This window comes from Coenobita brevimanus, chromosome 84 (assembly GCF_032717465.1).
Source record: "Coenobita brevimanus isolate Jiangsu-jjx chromosome 84, ASM3271746v2, whole genome shotgun sequence".
In the NCBI taxonomy this organism is placed as follows: Eukaryota; Metazoa; Arthropoda; class Malacostraca; order Decapoda; family Coenobitidae; genus Coenobita; species Coenobita brevimanus.
This window is the reverse complement of record NC_137037.1, coordinates 45898548-45910105: the sequence shown is the minus strand read 5'-3', so window position 1 is coordinate 45910105 and position 11558 is coordinate 45898548. Positions and strand designations below refer to the sequence as shown.

Genomic DNA, 11558 nt, shown 5'->3' with positions numbered 1-11558 from the left:
GGGAGGGGAGAGGGAGAGCGGGAGGGAAAAGGGGAAAGGATAGAGATGGAGGGGGGAGAACAGGAGGGGGAAGAATTGCAGGTGGGAGGGGGTAGGTGTATACAGGTGGGAAGGAAGGGTGAACCAGTTTGATTATCATTTTTTTTTTTCCACACAAACTCCTTTCTGAATCTGCATCACACAATTTCTTTTACAAAATATCCCCACATACAAAAAACATCCACTGCATTTCATTCGAGCCGCTCCCTTCTGAATTACCATCACGCAACTCCTTAACTATCTAAAAAATAAAAAATAAAAATCTGCGTATACACAGGCTGGTTATATTGCCGAGATACTAGTGACAAAATTGCTGTTAATCCCTTTAGCAAGATTACGCCTTTTATTTGTAATTCTTGCTACCAAAGGACGATTTGCCTCAGCTTGCGACAGATTCTTCGAAGTGGAGGGGCAAGATACAGTACTTATTAATCCCTTCACTACAGGAGTTTCCTTCTAACCTGTATAGATACGAACGACGGTAGCAAAATTAAACTTTAAAAAAAATCATGGCTGAAAGGGTCATCGATTTGAAAGACATACAGACTGAGAGAAAAAAAAAAAAAATGATTCTGGAAGCAAGATCCGGAAAAACAAAATTATGGCAGAATAAAATAAAAATAATGACGTCCTCGGGCTGAAAAAAAGTTAGTCTTTAGCTGGAAGAAAATCTAATCCGGTAGCTTAAAAAAAATAAAGTCCCCAGGTTGAAGAGGGATCCGATTTTAGACGCATATTATCCGATGTTAAAAAAAAAAAAAAAAAAAAAAGAACCATTCATTCTTGATCACACTATTTTTTTCCGGGTAACAAGATCTCCCTCCCCACGCCAGAACCGGTTTTCCTTCGGGACTCCCAGTGAGGAGAGAAGGATCGTGACGGCCATTACAATATATTCTATCGTGGACAACTGCTGGTAACTTAACTGGGTGCTTATAATATGTTTGGTGTTAGTTCTAGTGGGCGTGGGAGTGTAGGGGATTCGTGGGCGTGGGGGTGTGGAGGAGGAATGGTGTGTGTGTGTGTGTGTGTGTGTGTGTGTGTGTGTGTGTGTGTGTGTGTGTGTGTGTGTGTGTGTGTGTGTGTGCGCGTGCGTGCGCGTGCGCGCGTCATTATCTCCCCCTGCCACGGCTCGTTTCAACTTTTTCAAGGGGGGGAAATTCCAGGACGAAGACTTGATCTCGGGGTCATCGGTATTACGTAGAAACAAAGAGGTCCTCAGCCGCTATAAAAGAGGGCAGGGACTTGGCCTGGTCTCCGCAGTCGACTGAGGCCATCGAGGTGAGTGGTCGGTTGCTGGGCGAGAGGAAGGGAGTACAACAGAGGGACGAGTTTCCTGGACACCTTACAGGAGGGAGGGAGTACAATAGAGAGACGATCTTCCTTCTGAATACCTTTTGGGAGGGACAGAGTTCGATAGGAGGGCGACTTTCCTTTTGAACACCATGCTTGCTTGCCTGGTGGATGAGAGAACTGTTGACGTTTTGGGTTACTGGTTTTTGAGTCAGCTTTCGACAGTGACAGCTTTCTCTACAAACCCTATGCCTGGTTGGTGGATGAGAGTTGTTGCTACGTTTTAGGTAATTGATTCTGAAGTTTGAGATGTTTCAGGATCTTCTAAGCTGGATGTTTGGGGATATTTTAGATCAGTGACGTTGTAGGGGATGTTTGAAGCATGGAGAGGTTCTAGGATGCAGATATTATAAGCTGGGGATGTTTGGGGAAGCTTAAGGGTGCAATTTTATGATTCTTTTTTAAATCAGAGATGTTTACTTACTGTAGTTAAAAGATGTTAGCAAATGTTTTAGGTTACATATGATACTAGGCATTTTAGGTGGCAGATGCTAACAGATACTAGAGTACTCTTTTAACACCTGACACTTTATTTATTTAGATCCTATACTGCCATCAAGGGCATAGGTCGATTTCCTGCCCTTAAATAAATATCTGGGTAACAGTAGCCTAGCCTCGTACTTCTACATCTCGAAGCGTTCACCTACCTGAATCTGATGATATTTTAAAGTTCATTTTTGCTTTCCCCAGACGATTTTAAGTCAAGTAAAACCTATCGTACAAAAGAGGTTAATGACGGCAATATCCATCACTTCCAGCTCGAAAAGTTTATCCAAAGCTGAATAAAATCACTAGTAGGCATCAATAATTAAATACAATATACGGTCTTGGAATGAAGGGTTTAATATGGAACGTTATCATGCTTTAAGTCCCTCAGCACGATGATTTTTTTCTTTTTAATATATCATTCTCACTAAATACATACGGGAAGACCTCGCATGATGAAGCACAGTAAGTTAGGTTAGCCTGGAGCATCAAGAACAAAAGACATGGGATGATCTGCACTTTCATTTCTCCGTCCGTCCCCCTAAAACAGATCTTAGTTATGACAGGGTACTGATCCTGAGTGTCTGTGAATCAACGTCTTATCTTTTCTCCCCGTCAGACGGTATATGAAACGTGTGTGTGTGTGTGTGTGTGTGTGTGTGTGTGTGTGTGTGTGTGTGTGTGTGTGTGTGTGTGTGTGTGTGTGTGTGTGTGTGTGTGTGTGTGTGTGTGTGTGTGTGTGTGTGTGTGTGTGTGTGGTGTGAGGGGGGTAGGCTGTTTGTGATGTGTGTGGTGGGAGGGAGGGGGGGGGAAGGCTGCGTGTGATGTGTGTGGTGGGCTGACTATATAAATCCCCTAATACAACTCTAACCTCACGACAGATGGTGCACGAGACAGCTGTAGTGGTGTGCGTTGCGGTGTTCGTGGCGGTGTGTGTGGTGGGGCTGGCCGGTGCTGACCCTTGCTACACCTGTGGCTACGGCGGCAGAGGCTACGCTACTGCCGGGGCTCTCGCTACAGCTGGGGTGGGTATGACGTCTTTATGTACAGTACGATGTCTTTCTGTACGATGTCTTTATTTACGATGTCTTTATTTACAATGTCTTTATTTGTACGATGTCTTTATTTATGATGCCTTTATTTACTGTCTTACGATGTTTTTTTTACGACGTCTTTATGCACGATGTCTTTAATGTCCTGTTGCCTCTCCTGTTGGTTTTCCATTTACCTTTGAAAATTAATCCGGTTTTTATCCAGAGCAGCCGATAATGATGAGATTTATTCATCATTGTTGGTTGTTGCTGATTCATCAAAGACCAAGGAGAGGAAAGCAGGGAAGGCCGACTGTACAAATCTTCGCCTAAGCTATCCTGGGTTGATAGAATCCTTAAGCGATAATAAACCTAACCAAATATGAAATTATCTGTTAGCTTCATGGGACTGAAAGCTTGCTTTATTTCTCGTAATATCATTCAAGAGTCTCAAGATACGATCTTCATGATAATCTGTTGCTATTAACAAATGATCAGGGTTTATGTTCAGTTAGAACACAACCACCACAGAGAATAAACTGATTCCAATAACATCGGACCTAAAATATTCTATTCAGAAATACAAGCTAATATTTGCAGTCACTCATAACTAACGAAAGTACTGCATTATACAGCATTTACATACTATTAGATAATGGTCTTCTGCTTGCTTCTGTTAACTATGCCTCAATCGTGTATGTTTCTATATGCTTTGCTGACCAATGCTCTTTGTGCAGAGCTTCGCCAACAGTCACGGCAACGGTCACGCTAGCAGCCACGCCAGCAGCCAGGCATCCAGCTTCGCCCACGGGAGTGGTCGCAGTCAGGCCAGCAGCCATGCCAGCAGCCATGCCAGCAGCGGTAGCAGTGGTTTTGGCAGACCCGGCCACTTTGGCCACCCCACCAGCTGCCCAGGATGCGGCTGCGGCGGCTGTAACGGTGCATGTGGCTGGTGTGGCGGAGATTACGGCCGTAGGAAGCGCAGGAGCATCCAGGCCTTCATGGAGTCCACGGATGTGATGCAGATATACAACCAGGTCAGTGGCGAGCGCCAGCAAGGGATTAGGGGAATGATGGTAGTCCAAGTACAGAGAGTTGGAGCTGGGAGTGGGGAAAGCTGTGGTGGACAGTAAGTGTGAATAGCGACTGGGAAGTCTGCCTTCTGAGTCATTCAGTGACAAATAAGCAAAGTCTCACTTTGGGGCCATTCAGTAACCTTAACCTAAATTCATCTAATCTACGTTAAGCTAAACTAAGTTAAGCTAAGCAACCTAAGATAACTAGAGAAAATTTCATATACCACACTACTCCAGATCGCTGCCGAGGACAAGGACGAGTGTGGTCTGCGACTGGTGTGCGAACTGGCCCAGAAGGATCCAAGAGACCTGGCTCCGGACGAGATCAAGATCCTCCTTCCCTACAGGTCAGTCAGAATGGACTATAACCTTACTCTGGTAAAACTTTATTTTTTATTGTTTCAGGAAACACTTTAGTCATATAATATACCCATATGACAATGAAGTTTGGCTCTTATAGTAAGAAGGAACAGTTCAATTGCATGACTGAACTAGTATGGTATAATTTTAGTTATCTCACAACACTGAACTAGAAACATCCTGTAGCAGTTAATGCTGTTATAGACTATGAAAGAAATATACCTCGTTCATCATAACTTGGCGGATATTTTCCTTCTTTATAATCTTATTTCCCGCAACTAATACCGTTCCACAGCACTTCTTTGCGACTAGTGCCATGTTCTCTCAACTCTGAATCAAAAGGAAGAGATGGCAGATTTTGACTAAGATACTGTAGGTAAAATAAGAATAGTTTCACGTGTCAGCTGGACTAACCGTAGCACTGATGACCTTATGTGTGGGCAGGGGTGTGGGTGAGAGTGACGGCACTGCGTTCGGCAACTACGACGAGGCTGCCTGGCATGGTCAGGAGGGACGCACCTGCCACACGATCTACCCACTCTGTGCCTTCACCGCCGAGCAGATCATGACCGACTACCGCAGCTACCAACAGGGCACCCTGGAAACATCGGAGTAACTGACCCTCAGGACTACACATTACTTAGGCCAGAGCAACCAATCACTGCAACTTATAGCAAACTTTACTTGGTCTAGGGAAATAAGAAATACAGAGATCCAACTCTCTTTAGTTCTAGTAAAATTATGTTTACTGGTACCACAAAAACGTTTCATATTATTAACAGAGACAGGTGACAGCTTGTTAAAATCTTCCAATACAATCTAAAAGGGGACTGAAGCTAAAATCGTGTGGTATGGTACACACACCGCAACTCCATCTACTTGTGCGGACGGAAAACACAAGCCTCTAGACTTCACATCAGGAGGTCACTTAATATCTTTGCTCAGAGGTCAAGAAATAAAAATAAATAAATAAAGGATAATGAAGACTGTAAACCCATCACTGGCTAAGGAGAGTGACGCTAACCTCAACCACCATGACAGCTCCTGTATTTCGTGATCTTTATATCCGGATCAATGAAGTGTACTGTACTCTAGCACTTATTTGTACTGTGCTCCAGCAAATACTGAGGTTCCTGCTGTCGCTCGCCCACCTTCTCTGCTTCCATTGAATAAATCAGATGCCTCGCACCAAGTGATCATTTCTTTTATCCTTACTGAAAATCAACCATTCAGATAAACGAATACTATATATAAGTCTCTCTCTCTCTCTCTCTCTCTCTGACACGCCAACACCCACACAGGCCCAAACTTACCGACAGTACAAGCAAAACAGGATTATAACTCTTGGACAATACACAATCACACAATATTTTGAAACACTAAAATGGCGACGTTTAAAATTACCTAAACTCCTTCAATTCTATAACAAATTCTTATCATTCTTCCCAGAGCTAAACGATTCTATTTAATCTCAGACAGGCCTCCAGTTGGCGACAGGGGTTAATGAAGGATCAATCTAACCTCATTTATTCGAAAGGCTTCTAATAAGCTGCATAAAATAGTATGGGGTGAAATTCTCAAAAAAAAAAATATATATATATATACGATCAATTCCCCGTCGCAACTTCAGATGTGTTTTTACAGGAAGAATTAAACATGGGAAGATTTTTACACTCCCTTCTCTAAGCTTCCTGTTGAAAATAATTATAACCCGCAGTAATTTTCGCCGCGTAACTAAAATCTGTTAATGAGGGTGAGGGGAAAACACAGGGTAAAGGAAATAGGACTGAGGGGAAAACGTGTTCAGTTAAGGGGAAGATCAAATTGAAAGAGGTTGGACAAGGACCTCGATTCACGAAGGCACTTACGTTAAATTAGGTACTGTAACCAAGTAAACCTGATTTTCTAGAAGGGGCAAGAAAAGGTGAGTGCAGTCTTGCAATGCCTCCAGCTCTTCCGGCCAAAATAAATAAGCAAACAAAGAGATATAAGCAAATAAAAGAAACTGAATAAATAAATCTTAGTTATGAGAAAACAATTATAAGTTATTGAATAAATAAATCTTAGTTATGAGAAAACAATTATAAGTTATTATTTTTCCGCAAGACGGTCAAGGAAGAGAGGCAAAAGAATCTTCCATGACTCGTCCTAAAAAAAAAAAAAAAAAAAAAAAAAAAAACGAGAAAAAACTTACTGTATTTATGAATCCGGATCAAGACAAGGCAATCCCCGCAAGAAGGCGCCTAAACTAAATGAACAATAGCAATAAATTATGAAAAACATTACCAAAAATTTACAATTATTTTTAGGAAGGCAACAACTGCTCACAATAATGGAAACGAACGAATAAAACAAATGAGCAATAACCTAAAAGTAATATATGAACATGAACAATTTGGACGCAAAGTATACAGATACGTAAAACAGAAACTGGAAGTAATATATTCGCGTATATAAGAGTGGCACGAATGCGACAACGCGAAAAAAATTAACAAGGTCAACGCTGGGGAATACAATAAAAATACAAATAAACAAATGCAGGCATAAAAGCATATAAACTGATACAGATACATATACATCAATGCAGCTACCAACATTCCAGTATGTCAGCAGAACGTAAATGAAGACAAGAAAACGGACGTCTATCTTTCTATCTTCTGACGATTTTATTCAGGCTCGGAGAGAAAGAAAAATGGAGGGGGGGTAGATATAGCCTTCACTGACTCTTCACTACAAGGGACCTCTCCTAAGTTTAATAAAAAATCATTCAGAGGTAGCAAAAATAAACTACAAGATATTGCCGGAGTCAAGAGAGTTAGCCAGACTTGGGGATGTAGAAGTTAGTTACCCTTATTGAAATACAGAAAACGGAATCCAAAAGAAGGCGTGAGGTGGCAGAAAGTTGGTAGTGTAGGAAGAAGACGAGGAGGAGGAACCAGATCCAGTCTTCATTTTCCCTTGACAATATGAAGCGTCACTTAATACTGATAAAACCATCTGGTGGCAGCAATTCTCTCTCTCTCTCTCTCTCTCTCTCTCTCTCTCTCTCTCTCTATGTATAATATATATTTCCTCAGCCCAAAGTGGAGGGGCAAAAAAAAATTAAACAATAAAGAAGCACTAAAGAAAGCATAAGTACAGAAAAAATGATAAAAGAGCCAGAAAAAGAGAAGAAAGTGAAGACAACACTAAAGACAGTCAACACTAACAGCTGGTGCCGAGTCATTCTGGTTAAACAGAAAAAAAAAAAAAGATGGAAAGAAAGAGGGAGAGAGAGAGGGAAGGTCAGAACAGTGAGGATGGCGGATGTTAAGGCGGAAGAAAGGGAGAAAAAGGGGGGAGGGGGGGAAAGTAGGAAAGAAAGGATGGAAAAACTAAATGGCCTCAGTAACGAAGACGGGGAAGAGGGGGGGAAGTAGGGAAAAAAAAAAAAAAAAAAAAGGAACGAGAACAAAATGACCAGAGTAATGATGACTAGGAAAGAGGGAGGGAGGGAGGGAAGGAAGGAAGGAAGGAAGGAAGGAAGGAAGGAAGGATGGATGGATGGATGGATGAAGGAAGGAAGGATGGATGGATGGATGGATGGATGAAGGAAGGAAGGAAGGAAGGAAGGATGGATGGATGGAACGAACTAACTAACGAACGAACGAAAGATGGATGAACGGATGGATGGATGGATGGATGGATGGAGGGAGGGAAGGAAGGAAGGAAGGAAAGAAGGAAAGAAAGAAGGAAGGAAGGAAAGAAGGAAAGAAAGAAGGAAGGAAGGAAGGAAGAAGGAAAGAAGGAAGGAAGGAAGGAAATGAATAACCAAGAGGAATGAAGATGGGAAAGGAGGGGAATGAGGAGATACGAAAAGATGTGTAATAAAATGGATGGATGAAGTAAATCAGTAAACGGAAAATTAGGATGACAGGGTGTGGTCTGATGGATGTAAAAAACGGACTAAAGAAAAACAGGGAAAGGGAAAAAGAAAGAAATGGACGAATGACTGGAAGAAAGCTGTATGAATGAAGACATATGAAAAAGGAATAATAGAGAAAAACGAAGAAAGGAGAATAAGGCAGGAAAGGAAGGGCGGAAGGTAGAAAAAAAGCGACTAAAAAAAAAAGAAAAAGAAACAAAGGCAGGGCTAAGAAAGAAAGGAGAAGCTAGGGCAAGGAGAAGAAAATAAAAAAGACAGGTGTAAGAAAAATGGAGAAAAAATAGTACGAACGAAATAAGCATAGAGAGATGAGAAAGGAAACAAGATTATGAAAAGAGGAAAGGAGATGGAGATAGGCGAGACAAGGACTATGACGAAAAGGGAGGAAGAAAAGGAATTGGAGGAAGAAAAACAAATGGGAGTATAGGGAGACAAGGACTAAGAGAAAAAGAGAAAAAACAATAGGAGGGGCAGGAAGGAGAAAAATAAGAGGAGTAAGAGGGAGAAAAAGAACAAAGGAGGAGGAGGAGGAGGAGGAAAAATAAAACATGATGGGAACGTAAAAGAAAAGGAGGAAAAGGATTAGACCGCAGAAAACGAGAACATTATACCATACAATAAAAGGAAAAACAAGAAAAAAGTGTAAAGAAAATAAACTGGACAGTAAAAAAGGAGGAACGACGAAAAAAATACATAAAAAATTAAAGAATACGTGAACGGCAAGAGGAATTAGGATAGAATGGAACGGGAACGAGGAGGAACGTAAGAAGCAAAAGAAAAATGCATAAGAACGAGAAATGAGAGTGATCGTAAGATTTGAGGAACCTGACATATTTGTGCAGCACATGTTCTCTTTAAACGGGGATTTCCAAGGTGAAGGTTAAGGAAGAGAAGGAGAGAGAGAGAGAGAGAGAGGCATGAAAAGGACTTGTAGACATTGTGGTAGGAATGAAGGTCAATGTCAGAGAGAGAGAGAGAGAGAGAGAGAGAGAGAGAGAGAGAGAGATTTACCCACATAATTAATATTTATCACATCAACCATCCCCAGTCTAATCAGCATATAAAGCAATAAAAGGGTGAGCAATATCATCTTGAAAAGGGGAATATAAGTCAGTGAAAGGTATCCTGGAGAACAGATAATACAAGATAGATACTGTACTGAAAATTAACATCCCTGACAAGCAAGATATTTGATATAAAAAAAACAACTAACAACAATTTCTTTGGGTAGGAAAGTTAAGTGGGCTTTTATTGATTGATGTTCTGCATTTTAAATTTCTACTCTCTCTCTCTCTCTCTCTCTCTCTCTCTCTCTCTCTCTCTCTCTCGCTCTCTCTCTTATATATATATATATATAATGCACACTCTGACGGAAAATTATTGGAGAAAATTGTAGAAGGCAAGAAACGTACACAACTGATGATGATGGACAGGAAAAATTCTTAACAAAGGAAAATTAGAAGGGGAAAACATAAAGGGTAAGGAGGCGAAACTGATAATGATGGAGGAGGAACACTTAACATCAAAAACAAAGGGTGTACGAAAAATCAGCAGACGGTGGGCGATGTGGTGTGAGAGGTCGTGATGTGGGTGGTACGTGTGTGGGTGTGGCGGTGGTCAGGGCGGGGGTTTCACGACACGGGACTAAACTTAAAAATGCATCGCACTAAAATAAACAGGGCAGAACATTGAGAAGCCGGACTTAGCGGATATTGCGCTGTTTTTATTTTTAGGTGTGACTATATGAAGTAAAATGTGTTGATACAAGTCGGGTGGATTGTGCAAGCTGAATGTGAGATCAAGCTGTGGGTGTGAGCAAGATGAGGGTGAGAGCAAAGTGTGGGCGAGAGCAAGGTGAGGGCGCGAGCAAGATAAGGGTGGGAGCAAGAGGAGGATGCACGCAAGATGAGGGTGGGAGCAAGAGAAGGATGCACGCAAGATGAGGGTGGGAACTAGAATAAACGGGAGTGTGTAAGACTGAGACGGCTGGGAGAAGAAGAAGAATCAGATAAGGGTGCTTGCAGGATGAGTGTACGAGCAAGACTAGGGTACGAGCAAGCTGAGGGTGCGAGATGTACTGAAATGGAGGATGTAAGACTGAGAGGGCTGGGAGAAGAAAAATGGTTAGATTAAAATTTGTAGAAAGAATAACGAGATACTTGAAGGTCTGCTGTGAGAATGGAGAATGAAGGAATGACTAGAGAGGCGCATGATTGTGTGGTGGTTGGAAGAAAAGATATGGCGTGTGGGTAGTGCCGGACTGACTAAACAACTATAGTTCTCTAACCTTGACCTGGCCCAGAATTTCGTCCTTTTACAGCTTATTTCTCGTAGCTCAGTGACAGGAAAAAACAATGCTACGGCCCTGCATCCTTTTCGTAGCACTGCTTCGTGACGAGTAATATATTCTAGTGTTAACCTGCTGTTACCACTCAGTACTTGTGATACAAAGATAATAAATTGGGGCCAAGTTGAAGAAAAAAGGAATATACAAAGATACACAGTGTGGTTATTGGTAGGAGAGGCAGAGCAAAAGCTGTGTGGCAAATATGGAGTATCGGTAGAATTTGAAGGTAATTCGCCCACACTGAGCAAAAATGGAGTGTGTTTGGCAGTGTACTGTACGTGTAGCGCCTGGAAGAAGAGGTAGACCAAGAAGTGAAAGAACGAGGTGTGGGAATATATGAAGGAGGGTTGTGTATCATGGAAGGAAGAGTCATTACTGAGCAGGGACAGACACGTATGAAGTCCAATTCCCAAGGTGTTGAACAAAACTGGTAGACGGATAAAATAATTAGAATTATGAAAATAAAAAAAAAAAATTAAAAACGTAGCCATATACCGAACACAGTATAATGAAGACGAACTCAGCTAATTTCTCGCGCTAACACACAAATACACACCTTTACACACGTCCATACGTATTCAGTATATTATCTATCTACCTTTATATATATATATATATATATATATATATATATATATATATATATACAGTTCTTACGTACTTTAACATTTTCCACATGCAAACCGAAATTACAAAGGCTGGGAGACTTCAGAAAATGTCTCATCTAGTAAAAACAAGACAAATCAAAACAAAGAGAATTTCAAGGGTGAATTTATACACATACATATGTCCACCTTTAAATCAACGAAACTGTTGGCAATGAGACTCATGCACATAGGAAAACGTACACTGATATTCACAACACAGTCATCAAACATGCATATATTAACATGAACACAGTCACCTCCTTACACATACGTATTTACATACGTATATAAATA

At 41.3% G+C, this 11558-nt stretch overlaps 1 protein-coding gene across 1 annotated transcript; it reads left to right on the top strand.

Annotated features, from left to right (window-relative positions):
- Nucleotides 1–2759: 2759 nt before the first annotated feature.
- Nucleotides 2760–5134, top strand: LOC145410159 (uncharacterized). Its single transcript, XM_080280357.1, has 4 exons — nucleotides 2760–2903; nucleotides 3647–3946; nucleotides 4223–4332; nucleotides 4790–5134. Exons 1-4 carry the CDS (start codon nucleotides 2760–2762, stop codon nucleotides 4959–4961), a joined length of 726 nt encoding a protein of 241 aa, XP_080136483.1. The 3' UTR covers nucleotides 4962–5134.
- The last annotated feature ends 6424 nt before the right edge of the window (nucleotides 5135–11558 follow it).